Below are 13572 nucleotides of genomic sequence, written 5' to 3' on the forward strand. Positions count from 1 at the left end.
GCCTCACTTACCTCTTAAACCAGAGGTTCGGGCTGGGATGCCCCAGAGGCTTGACACACCTCAGCAGCTTTGGCCCCAGCAGCCTCTTCAGCAGGCTGTGGGCCAGGAAGACGAGGTCCACACGGGTGAGGACACCTCACCACACAGGTGAGGGCCCTCTGGAAATCCAGGAGGCAGGCCATCAGCAGGAAGGCAGCAAATGCTGGGAGTAGGTGGAGGATGAAACAGAGACGGGGTCATCCATAATGACACTGGCGTCTGCAGGACCCCGCAGCCTTATCCTCCAGCTCCACCTTATTCCAGCCAGAGCTCTCTGAGCCTTAGTTTCTTCGTCTGGAAATGAGCACCATTGTCTCTGTTTTGTCAGAGGGTCATTATGAAGTTAATTGACAGAATGTGTGTAAAAGGGCTTTGCAAACTATAAAGTGCTGACCGAAGTGCTGAGGGAGATGTTTATGGAGGAGGCAAGACAGCATGAATCTCTGAGCATCAACGGAGCGCCTGCTATGTTCCAGAGCTACACTAGGTTCCGAGGAGGACAGAGATGGATAAGTCAGTGGCTCCAGGAAGACATTCACTTGTGTGTCAGGATCCCGTTCTGAATATTCATCAGTGACCATTTTTCTTCCTGGAATTTCCTTTTCCCCCTTTGCCCTTCTCCCCATTTGAGCTGCTAGGCCAGTCTGTGCTATACCTCAAGAGAGGAATATGATAGCAGATAGCAGAGGGGAACTATCTCTCCCTGGCTTATGAATTTCAAGAGCCAGAGCCCTTGAAGAATGGAAAGGACTTATAACATTTCCATTGGATAAAAAATGTGGGATGGAACATTTTGAGTAAGCGTAATCCCTCCCCCTCCCCCTCTGCTGCCAAACTAGTTAGAGGATACCCGTGGGTCCCAGAGAAGAGGACTCTGAGCCAGGGGAGGTGTCAAAAGCCCAGACATATTTGTGGCATTGCAAGCAAAGGCGTCCTGCCCCAGGGAGGCAGCAAAATGTCACGGAGAGGAATACGCGTGGAATGCATGGGCAGGTAGAAGGCTTCTAAGGTTCCGCACACCTCAGCAGGCACCGAAGCAGAGGAAATGATCTCTGTGAGTGGCCCAGACAGAAAGGAGACCAGAACAGGCCCACGATGGAGATGGGGGTGCCTCCATGGCTACTTGCAGCGGCAGAGAACCCAGGACCAGTTGGGGAAGTAGACAGGTTAGCAGACCCTTGAGAACTGATCGTGGATAATCACCCCCAGGGACTCCTGAAGAAAGAGGTGAAGGCATATTCCACACTGACAGACGTTCAGTTCCTATCCCTCACCTGGAACAATGAAATTGAAATAGAAACTTTATTTTCCATAAGTCAAGTTATGAAAAATAAAGTTACTTTTCTCTGACGCAGAAGTTTGTGGGCTGGGACACCTGTATGGGGGTTAGTTAGAAGCACACAGGTGAGGCTCTGCAGGGCAGCGCCAGGGATGCAGGCATAGGGCTGTGGGAAGTCAAAGGAGGGGGAGCTGGTGGGAGACAGGCACCAAGGTCAGCACGATTTATAGCACTGCCAGAGTTACTCCTCACACCCATTTCACGGGTCGGTACTGTGGTGATCCCCATTTAGAGATGAGAAGTGAAGTGACTCACACAGGGAGGAAATTGGACTGGAATTCCAACCTGGGTCTGTCTGTGGCCAGCAGGAACCAGCACATCGTGTAGGAGAGAGGGCTGTGTGGACAAGTCCTCCAGGCAGGACACGGGAGAAACATGTATTAGGAAGTATTTTCATCCTTCTAGGATCCATTCACCTCTCCAGTGATAGGATTTTCTGTTCCTTTTGGGGACCCCTCCCTACTCTTAGCCCATGTGGTCCCACGGTGTCTGACCCACTTCGGGGGGGGAGACCACAGCATCCCCTGGGCCCAGGGATGGGCACATGACCCGAGCTAGGCCCATCAAAGGCCTCCAGGGACTTGGCTGGAAATATGGGCAAGAGGTACACTCTTCTGAGATTGGGGACGCTGAGGCCCTCCCTGTCAGTCAGCCATGGAGAAAGCCCACCTAAGGCGAGGAAGCCATTGCTATGGCTCAGACTAAGTGCTGAGAGCATGAGCTTCATTTCTCTACCACACCTACTTCAGGAAGTACGTGAAGAGCCTTGCCATAGAAGACGTGATACAACAAAGATATCAAAGAGCTGGAGGGAATCAAAATCCCGAACATGGAGAAAGTAAGGGAGGATTTAATGATTGAGACTGAGTTCCTGACAGCCAAGACAAAAGTGGAAATAGGATATGGTAGGTCATTTCCATTATCTGCTAGAAGGAATGCAATCATTTCTTCAAGAGAAACAAATCTGAGTCTGAGTGAAGGTGGACACAAGGGGAACCAAGATGGCCCTGCTCAGCTCCTGCCAAAGGAAGACTTCGCGGTGTCTGACATCTCGAGGAGGAAGCTGCCAGGGCCATGAACCAGCCCCATCGCAGCAGGGCATCCTGCTTTTGATTTCATCATGAAGACTGGGGCCCCTGCTGTCATGCCTCCATGTCCTCTCCCCTGTGTAGTCCCCACGAAGGCCTCTGCATCCACACCCACCTCCCCTGTCCATCTCCCACCTGCCAAGCCAAATCGAGCCTCCAGCTGTGAGGACCCGCCTCTCCGCCTGGGCCCTGGACCCCTCCTTCCCCGTGCCCAGGGGACCTTGCTCCACCGGTCGTCTCCACCTCCTCGCTCTTCCCCTTTTTCTACAAACTCCCTGCCTCAGCTCAGAAACACAGTCAAAGTGTCTCCCTTCACAAACACACCCCCTTCCTTGACACTGCCACAGCCTTCCTTTAATATTCCCACCCAGTTCTCATTAAAAAATTTCTCACAAGAGCTGTCTAGACTTACTGTCTACACTGCCTCTCCTCCTGTTCTCCATCCAGCTTTTGCAAGTCCACCCTAAGTCACCATGACTTCCTTGTCCCTAAATCCCACGGACACTGCTCCATCCTTGGCCCGCTGGTCCCCTTACCGCAGAGATGCTGGTGATCTTCCCCTCCTTCTTGAAACCCTTTGCTCCCTGGGCTTCTGCACCGACTCTGCTCCTGGTGTCCTGCTGCTGCCCCCACCTGCACGCCTTCTCAGGCTGTCTCAGGACTCCTCTCCCTCTCTAATTCCTTCCGTGTGGCCAGTCCCCAGGTTTCCATCCGCGAACCACCGCTCAATTCGTTCTCCACGCACCCCTGGGAAACCTCTTCTCCTCCTGGAGGGCCTGGCAGCGGTTACCTCCAACACACTGTCCGAAACAACTCGCCATCCCCCTCCCTGCTGAGATCCCCTCCTCCACCCCTGTTCCCTAGCTCTGGTGGGCAGTATCACCCAGCCCCGTGGTCCAAGCAGAACCCTGAGGCATCCTGGATTCCAGGGCCTCCTTCATCCTGCACAGGTGATCAGCTCCCAAGTCTGGCTGGTGTGGCTTCTCGAAGATTTCTCAGATCCGCCCCCTTCCATCCTCCAGCACTTCATCTTCTCCCATCTGGAACGTGGTCCTGAACATCTCCTTCTCCCGTCTTTCCCGCCTGCCTCTTCTGGGTTTCCACAATGTGAATCCAAACTTGACACTTCCCGGTTTAAATCCTTCAATGGCTCTCTCTGGCCTTGGAGGTAAAATCCAAGTTTCTCCAACTCCCTCCCAATACCTGGCCCCTTCTCATCCCTCCAGCCTCATCCTCTGGCACTCCCGGTCTAGAACTTTACCCTCCAGCCACACTTGAATGTTTATCAGCTGCCTGCCCACATATTGCAGGTTTTCACCTTTGCTTGTGTGTTCCTCTGCCTTCTCACTCCTATTGTCCTTCCCCTTTTACCTGGTTAACTCCTGTTCAATCTGTGAGACTGGAATGTTACCTCCTCCTGGAAGTCCTCCCTGATCACCCCCATATCCTTCCTTGGTGCTCCCAGATGGCTCTCGGCATCATGTGGAAATATTTGTTCCCCTCTCCCTTACTGATCAGAGAGTACCTTGGGAACAAGATCTGGTCTGGTTCAATTCTCATTCCCCAGCTTCTGGAACAAGAGCTGGCCCTGAGTTGGTGCTCAACAAACCTTTGTTGAGTTATTGGGTAAGTGAATGACCCTGCCCTGAGACATGGATGGCTGGGGTGGAGGTGGCTGAAACCTGGGTGGTGGGAGCCATGGGGCTAAGCAGGAGTGTCTGTCTCCCTGGTGGGGCTGGGCCCCAAGCTCACCAGTACATAGCAGGCCTGTGCAGATCCATCGAAGCAGCTGTGCGTGCTCCCTGCAGAAGCGTCTCACCCTCAGGACTGGCTGCAGGCTCCTCCTGGGGAGAAGACCAGCAGGGTCTATGAGTGGCTCCCCTGACTCCCACCCCTGTGGGGATTCTCAACGCCTCCAGGTAGAAGCCACTCAGGTACGTCCCCAGTAAAATGGCAACATGGGGCGAGCCAGGCACTGGCCTTGACATCCCACAGGGTTACAGGGCAACCCTAGCCCAGAGCAAACTAAGGAATGGCTCAGGCCGTCCACTCCTTCCAGCCTCTGTCTGTACCAGCTGTGTCTCAGCCTGGAGGAGCACCACTACCCCAGTGATAATCCTGCCTCCAGGGTTTGGGAAGGAACCCACTGAGACAATAAGGAAGAACCTTACCAACATACAGAAATGCACAAACCACGATGGCTGCCTCCCCTCCCCTGTCCCATTTCCAACTGTCTGAGGAGCCACGTGGGGAGGCGCCCAGCTCTGCATTTACTCCTGTGGGACATTATCCTCTGAGTCAATAGCACCACCCAGAGAGGGGAAGTGTGAACAGTCCACTGGCAGCCGTCACACAGCCCCACTGTCTTCCGGACCCGGTGCAAATGCCAATTCTTGTCGGGTCGCCTGGTCACTTGTCTGTCCCTGGAAGAAAGGCTGGTACCTGAATACCTCTGAGGTCTCCCTGGCTGAGCACGTAGGAGATGCTCACTCACACTCATTCAGCCACCAGTCACTTTTTAAAGGAAACTCTCGTCCCTCTCTCTGTCCCCACCGCCCACCTCCTAAGTAAGGCATTTTTCCTCAATCTCATCCCAAGGCAGACAGATGGAATCCGCAACCCCACCTGGCTGAATGCTTGAGACCGAGCAGGACCCTATGGGCCTTCTGGGCACAGAAGCCTATGTCCCCCGTTTCTTGTTTGTAGGGAACAGACTCCAGCCTCCATGACCTTCCCTGAGTCCCAAAGGGCAGATTCAAACAGTTGTTAATCAGGGAAGGGAAGGGATGCAGAGACAAGGGAGGAACAGCCAAGAAACAATAGTGCAGCCTTGGGGCAGGGTCCTGGGTCCCCTTCAAGGGAAACACATAACAATATCTTTGAGCTCTTTACAGAACTAAAACCCAACAGATGGGAAATGTCAGCGTTCTTCATTCCAGAAAAGACCACCTGAGCCCAGATTAAAGGAACCAGAGAAGCTCATCAAGAAGATTACCTGAGGGCTTCCCTGGTGGCGTAGTGGTTGAGAGTCCGCCTGCCGATGCAGGGGACGCGGGTTTGTGCCCCGGTCCGGGAGGATCCCACATGCCACGGAGCGGCTGGGCCCGTGAGCCATGGCCGCTGAGCCTGCGCGTCCGGAACCTGTGCTCCACAACGGGAGAGGCCGCAGCAGTGAGAGGCCTGCGTACCGCAAAAAAAAAAAAGATTACCTGAAACAAAAGTAAAGGGGTGCAGGCCCTACACACACCCTAGTCTTGTCAGCCACCCCACCCTTGAACCATTGCTATAAAACTCCTCACCAAATGCTCCTGGGTGGAGGGTTTTCGAGGGCGGGAGCCGGCTGTGTCTCCCTTTGCCTGGCAAAGCAATAAAGCTATGTTTTTCTACTTCACCCAAAACTCTGTCTCCGAGATTCGATTTGGCACTGGTGCACAGAAGCCAAGTTTTGGGCAACACGCTCTCATCAGCTCAGGATCTGGCCAGTCAGGACCCCCCCGCCCCCCGCAGTAGGCCTGGGTGTCAGGAGGCCAAGCTCTTGGTTCGATTTGCTGCCTGTGTGACCTGGGTCCATCTCTCTCCCTCTCTGGGCTTCAGCCTCCCCATGTGAAAGGAGGGGCCTGGCCCAGTCTAGGGGCTTTCAAACTAAGCTTCAAGGTTCCCTGAGGTGTTCCAGAGACCGAATGGGGTAGAAGGCAGATGGGGAGTAAAGAGGGGACCAGGCTGGTTCAGGCCCCCCATCCAACTTCAACCAGAGCAGCCCCTCAGTATAAATTGGGGTCCCCCATGGGATTTTCATTCTGGCCGCTTCAAAGCAGATTGGGAACCTCTGGCCTGGCTCACCTCTGAGGCCGAGGTCAGCAGGACTCATCTGTTGGCTAAAACACATTTACTCCTTTCTTCAGCAAAGGTCCAGTGAGCCCCTTCCCTGTCAGGAGGCCAGGTTCCCCACAGGGGCCTCCTCCCCGGGCCAGCCCACATCCTTCCTGGAGACGACCTACCACCCTGAGGAGGGCTCCGGGCCAGCCTTGCTCCCGCTGTCCCTGACTTCTGCAGGGCTTGAGTCACTGTGCCAGGGTCCCGGCCTTCCTCCTAAAGCCACCAGAGATGGACCAGAGTGTGCTTCCCGCCTCACGCGAGAATTACAGCTGGGGGCCTGGAGTGCGGAGAGACCCAGGCTGCCACCAGTGTGCCCACAGTCGCCTCGGGAGTGGACTGGGGACTTATCCTTTAATTTCTTATTTTTTTGGCTGTGTGGCGAGGCATGTGGGATCCTAGTTCCCCAACCAAGGATCGAACCCACGCCCCCCTCACCACCCCCCCCCCACAGTGGAAGCACAGTGTCTTAACCACTGGATGGCCAGGGAAGTACCTTCCTCCTTATCATTCAGATCACAGCTGAAATGTCACTTCCTGGGAGAGCCCCTCCCTGACCTTTCTGACGAGGGCAGGCTCTACTGGCATATGATAGGTGTGCACAGATGTTTAATGAGTGATTAAGGGGGCTGCTCTGTGTGGAGGAGGTCAACACACTGCGGGGGGTCATAAGTGTTCAAGCAAAGAGGTGAGGAGGAGGTGGCGGCGGGAGGAAGATGATGAACAAAGGCCCCTCTCACCAGGCGGGGCCAAACCAGCGTGGGGGAGGGGACAGGCCAGGCTTTCCAACAGCTCAGCCCCCATGTTCTCCAAACCACCAGCCGCTGATGTGTGAGAGCTGGCCTCTCTTAGGCTCGGTGTGTCGTCCTCCGTGCGCCAGACCTTGCAGCTGAAAGACAAAGTCAGGGCCCAAAGCTGAAAGGGGAGGCTAGGCAGGACCCAGATGAGGGGCTGGGTGAAGGGCAGAGGATGGAAGGGAGGAGGCGGGGAGCGGGGAGCAGTGGCCTGGAATAGCCTCTCCCGTCCCAGAGCTCAACCCTCATTGTCCCAGTGACAGAGGAAGGCCCCCGCTCCCTGCACTCCTGAACCTGTGAGAGGCAAGTCCTTGTAAATCTGGGAGGCCAGGCAGAAACAGGGCAAGGCCTGCCCACTTCATAGAGAAGGAAAGGAAGGAATTGTGTATAGCATGTGTATGTATATGAAAGGCGTTTTTCTGAAGACAGGGCTTAGCTTTCATCACTCACCGCAACAGGTTAAAACCATTGCCATTAAGTGATATTTTCATTGTATTACACTCTCCCATCTCTGAAAGATGGAGAGACAATATCCTGAAGACAACATTCCAGTCCCTGGATCCAACTATACCTGAAACCAGTACTACCCCTGGGCTTTTCAATTACAGGAGCCAATAGAGTCCTTTTTTCTTTTCTTTTTCTTTCTTTCTTTCTTTTTTTTTTCTTTGCTGAAGCTCAGTTCATAGGCCTAAACTCATCTGTAAATAAGAGCCCTAACGACGACTCCATCTTTCTTCACTCCTGTCCCCCCTCTTTTTCTTCCCCTTGGGTAGCACCCTACCTTGCCCAAGCGCCAGACTGACTAAGCTCACATACCCAGGAGCACACATGCAAGGGCACACATGAGCAGGCCCACGTAGGGAAGTACTCACACAGGCAGAGCCTGGGAAAGCCCAGCCACCCATGCACACACGCAAACACAGACACACAGCTGCACGGAGAGGGGCAGGCTCTTCTTCCTACTCACATATTTGTGGTCAACAAGTCCCTCTCAGGGAGATGGAAGCGTGTGTTTCCACGGGGACGGGCTGGATCCAACCTGCTTGCGCTTTGGCCTGTCTTCTCATCTCAGTGGAAATTCCTGGGCAGAGTCCAGAGTTGGAGTTGGCTGGGCCTCCCACCTGGCTTTGTCCAGCACGGTCTCCAGAGACCAGGGCCACGGCCGGGGAAGGGACCCTGGCCTCTCTCAGGGAAAAGAGGAAACGGGGCAAGTGGGCCTCACTCTAGGCCTGGCCTGCGGAGCTCCTGCCTCATAACTGAATCTGCCTTCCTCCTCAATGATGCCTTCCTCTCCACTCTTTCCTGCTCCCAAACAGGCCCACCTCTTCCAGGAAGCTCAGCTTTATTACTCTCACTCTCCCCATATCCCCTCCTGGGGCCTCCTTTTCCACCTGCCATCAGTGCTACTCAGTTTTTTGGATCATGTGTTTTATCGTTCGTTTTGCATCTTACACAGTCTCCCTTTCCTCACTGGATCAGTAATTATAACAGCAACCTATTTTCCTGAGCTTGAAGATAAGGAAAGCAGTGTAGTGCCATAAATAATAAAAGTGTTTCAGGTCTAAGTGGTCTTGAAAACAAAACAAAATCGCAGCTTGCCCTTTGGTTCCATGGCTTTTTAACTGACACCTAAGCAACAGTGTGCAAAGTCAATGGACAAAGCCTTTAACATTTCAGTCCTCAAACTAAACATTAAACTTATCTGACAGGATTGACAACATCTCCTTAATAATTAATCATACACACTCAGGACAAAATCCTTTATGATGCATAAACACTTCCTGGTAATACAGAGGCGGAGTTACCAGCACATGCTGGTTGTTTTGGAAGTTTGGGAACCAAGATGGATGAAGGGTGGGGGGTACCCCTTCTCTTTAAAAACATTTTTTTTGTCATTCTGATTACCAAAGTATTACACATGCATCAGCAAACATTTAAACATTATAGAAATATACAAAACACAGGAAGTTAAAAATCCCTCTAATCTGAGCCTTCCAGATATGACCACCACTGAGCTTGTGGAATTTTTCTCCAGACATTTTTCATAAGTGAATACTCTTTTGGGTTATTCATTTTACAAAAGAGACTTATACTATACCAGCTTTTTTGCAATTTGCTCTTTTGCGTGGAGATCCACACTGTGCCCCACTCACTCTGTTGGAGGCTTGTGTGCTGCCTTGATTATAAACTAAACGTTTGTGGCATCATCTGGTTCATCCTGAGCAGAACACCTGCCACCATGGGCAGCCTCCACAGGGATGGGCTTGCAGCTGCCCTGGCAGGGGGCCTCATCAAGCCCCAGTGAAGGGCAGACGGGACCGTACCTGCTTCCCTGCCTCTGCCCACTTCTAACCTCTTCCTCCCCTCCTTCCCCCCTTTCCTGCTCCCTCTCCCCTCCCCTTCCCCCCTCCTCCATCCTCTCCTCTCTCCTCCCCCTCCTCTCTTGGTGCCCAGAGAGAAGCCAGGAGGCACAACACATCCAGGAGGAGCCAAACTTGTTCCAAAACATTCCCTACGCTGCACCTTAGAGCCTTGACATCTTCGTGTGCCCTGATCTCTCAAACAAGGATTTAATAGGCTGTGTGTCTTGAAATGAACCCGGAGCTTAGAGCCCAAAGGTCTAAATTCAGTCCTGGCTCTGAAAGTTAACTGGTTTCCTCATCTGTAAAACGCGAGGTAATAGTACGCACCTCATAAATAAATATTGACGGGGATTAAATGAGCGAATGCAGGTGAGGTGTTTGGCAGAGAGGCTGCCACCATCAGGCTGTCACAGGTCCCATCTCAGGACTGTCTGGACACACTGCGCTCCTCCTCCAGGCCAGGAGACCCTGTGTTGCTCCCCTGCTCCTGCCCTGAAGGAGGGGCAGTCAACAGCGATCCTGGCCCCCAGAAACCAAGTGCTCTTTTCAGGTGGAATTTGGCTGAGAGCCACAGGCTGGGCGGTTGGGAGGCTGGGTGGGTTGGGATGAGCCCCCAGGGAAAGAACAAGAGCTGGAGGACTTCATGGGTCCTGGCTGTGGCCCATCCAGCTGTGTGACCTTGGCGTGTCACTTGACTCCCTGTGACCTGTTTCCTGAGGAGATGATCTCACTGGGGTGGTACAGTGAGGCCTGGAACTGAGCCAGGGCTGGGGTGCTAGGTCCAGAGCAGGGCGAGGCAAGGAATATATATATATCTAATGACACAGACTTGTCACAGTTGCAGCATCTGAACTTGTTGTATAAAAAGGAAATCTGTAAATCTATAACTTGGCAACATTTTACAACGCTGTATATTAAAGATGGCTTTCTCAAGAAATCCAGAACCACACAGCCCTATGGTCAAACACTTGTGACATTTGTGCCTCTGCTTTTAAAGGTGCTGTGATGGACAGCTGGCATGCCAGGGTTCGAGAAGAGTGGATGGTTTGAAGTGCTTGCCTTTGCCTGTGCAAAATCAAGTGGCTGCCTCTGTTCCTATTTTACTGTAGATTTGATAGTGTCTGTTCTGTTCCATTCTCCAGGGAGCTTCTCTGTAGACTAACAGCACCACCCACCAAGTGGTGGAGATGCTGGTGTCTGGGTAGTCGTGGTTTTCTGTTGGACATTTGAATGTGATAAACAATCCAGCATCACTGGGGAAATACTACATGTGGAATGTGCACGTTTCCAGGGGGCGAACATTGTCAGTCAAGAGGTTTGCAATGATTTCCTTCCTGCCAAAAATAAATGTGAAACTGCAAACAAAAAAAAAGGCCTGCACGTTGCTATATATATATATATATATATATAGCAGTGTGTGTGTGTTTGTGTGTGTGTGTGTGTGTGTGTGTGTGTGTGTGTGTGTGTGTATCGTGTATCTTTCCCCCCTTCCAATCAAAACAAAACAGAAGCACTTAGAAGGATTTATAATGAGGAGGCTGCTCCACCTCTCCCATCCCTGTCCCACTCCTCAGAGGCAACCCCTTACCTGTTTCTGGCTTCAGTTCTCTGGGGCCACTCCTGTTTCAGAGGAATTCTTGGTCTGAGTGGTAGAGAGTCCCTTCTCCTTGCCATACTCTGATATAATGAAGAGGATATTTTTACAAGGGGTGAGTGAAACATTCAGAACTGTAAGAGGCAGACCTCGTCAGAAGGGACGTTCAACAGTCCCCTTATTTTCTTCTCACAGTTTTGCCTGCTCTCACCTCTTGGCTCTTCACAGATAAGGCCTCTTTCATCACACCTATTCATGTGTCCAAGCAGTGACTAAAAAGAGAGGCTCCTCCCTGGTCAAGTTCCGTGAGCATGAGCTTGTCATTCCTCTTTCCTAAACCTGCTTCTCTCTCTCTTACACCTGGGCGGTTAGCAGAAAGGACATTCAATACAATGGTTCCTTTCTCATTTGGGGCATTGGAAGATGGGATTCCTATAGTCCTAGAAGAAATATGCTAAACTAGAAAGAGTGTACAAATTCTGATGACACAGAGCAAAATACAAAAACCGAAGAAAGGGGACTTCGCTGGTGGCGCAGTGGTTAAAGAATCCGCCTGCCAACGCAGGGAACACGGGTTTGAGTCCTGGTCCGGGAAGATCCCACATGCCGCAGAGCAGCTAAGCCCGTGTGCCACAACTACTGAGCCTGCGTGCCTAGAGCCCATGCTCCGCAACAAGAGAAGCCACTGCAATGAGAAGCCCGTGCACCGCAACGAAGAGTAGCCCCAGCTCGCCGCAACTAGAGAAAGCCCGCGTGCAGCAACGAAGACCCAACGCAGCCAAAAATAAATAAATTTATTTTTTTAAAAAAACTGAGGAAATATCTTAGACGCGTATGCCCTCTGCTTGTAACTCTTACACACTTTCCGTAAGAAGGGACCCTCACGAGACTGAGAGCACAGTGCTCTTCTAGCACCTATACAGCAAGTCCAGGTGTTCACAGAGGAAGGAAATACTCCAAACACCCAAAACGCCAAACTCCCCTGCCCCAGCTTACTTGCCGTGACTATCCCAGCGTCTCCTGCTAGAGTCCACCCCTTGACCCTTTCTATTCATTGGGAACAGATGGGCACAAACGGCCATTATCCAGTACAAGATGAAAGAATGGGTCTGGGGGTTCATCTATCTCAGCAACAGTGAAGGGCTGGTAAAGTAAGACGCCTGGTCCCATGCCCATGAGGGCCCATGGCCACGAGGCAGGGGGATTTTCCCCAAACAGCTAAGAGATCTCTCTTTCCAAATATTTAACTGGCTGCTACGCTGTGAAGTGTATTTCCCTTGTCTCTGTTTTCGTTTTACCTTCTATCCCTCCTGCCTTTCCATCTCATATTAGCTTTTTATATAATGAGAGGTTGAGATGCTTCCTTTTTCAGTTTGAAGCAGGTTAAGATGTTCCACAAAGGTAGGTCTTAATTCACGTCATCCTGTGAAGGACGTGATTCAAGGATGATATCCGTGGCTTTTGTGGGTTTTATACCAAAGGCTATATCCTCCTCTGGGAGGCACAGTATTTCCTGCCAGCCATTGGCAGGGGCTGTGGGAGCTGTTAATTTGGATCTCCATTGCCTTGTTGGCCCAGAGCCTGACACGGAGTCACAGTTGATAAGCTGGTTAATTATATAGGCAAAGATAGTTCCTTGACTGTTCCATTTTTTCCCTCTGTCGGGGCAGTGGTCTGATGTAGCACCCACTTAGAGCAAAGCCAGCTATTTTTATAAAAGTTTCCGTGAGGAGGGCTGTAGGCCTCCTGGGAGGAGCCATTCAAATGAATCTACCACAGACCAGTAGTGTCACAGGGGAGGTGCTGACAAATGGGCATCACAAGTTAAATACAATGGTCAGGAAGAACAAAAATGAACGCCTCTGAGGGTCACATCTAGACACTGAGACTCTCCAGGTGCTTGCTTCCCTCCACCCAGGTGGGCTTCCACCAGTAACATCGTGCCTCAGGGCGCAAGGCACGGTCTCCTTTCCGACTGGCACCAACTCTCCTTCCTGCATGGGCCTGCCAAGCCTGTATCATGCCTCGCTGTGCGACACTGCTTTCCATGCCACTGTGCCTTAGGAGCAAGGTTCCCTCTTCCAAAGGCTGTGTCCCAGTCCCTTCACTTCTCTGCCTGTTGGGGTTCGTGGAGAGCCTGACCCAGCCCAGGGGCTAATCACTGACCAGCCTGTAGGTCAGGAGGCAGTACTGCTTGTTTCTCACGGGACGAGAGCTGGAAAGACGGTTTTCAGGGGTGGGGTGGAGATGTCGTTAGCCACCCCACCCTGAAGGAAGGGAGAAACACCAGGGTCTCCCAGCTTGGCAGGCAGGATGGATTCTGGGCCCATACTTAGACCTAATGGCTGTGAATTGTATTCTCTAGTCAGACTCCACGAAACCAGGGATACTGTGTCTCTGAGCAACTTCCTGAGGAAGACCCAGCACAAATTCCACAGGGGTTGATTTAATGGGCACTCAGCCACATAATCTGAATAATTTG

General features: G+C 52.1%; 1 protein-coding gene across 1 annotated transcript in view; it reads right to left on the reverse strand.

Moving 5' to 3' along the window:
- SLC28A1 (solute carrier family 28 member 1) overlaps nt 1–13572 on the reverse strand; it is a 54044-nt gene that overhangs the window by 36898 nt on the left and 3574 nt on the right. The window contains 6 exon segments of the mRNA XM_060164718.1: nt 12–133; nt 135–202; nt 4219–4310; nt 5027–5029; nt 6465–6619; nt 7009–7228. Of these exon segments, the coding sequence (XP_060020701.1) occupies nt 12–133; nt 135–202; nt 4219–4310; nt 5027–5029; nt 6465–6619; nt 7009–7228 (660 nt within the window).

This window comes from Lagenorhynchus albirostris, chromosome 1 (genome assembly GCF_949774975.1).
Source record: "Lagenorhynchus albirostris chromosome 1, mLagAlb1.1, whole genome shotgun sequence".
NCBI classification, from domain to species: Eukaryota; Metazoa; Chordata; class Mammalia; order Artiodactyla; family Delphinidae; genus Lagenorhynchus; species Lagenorhynchus albirostris.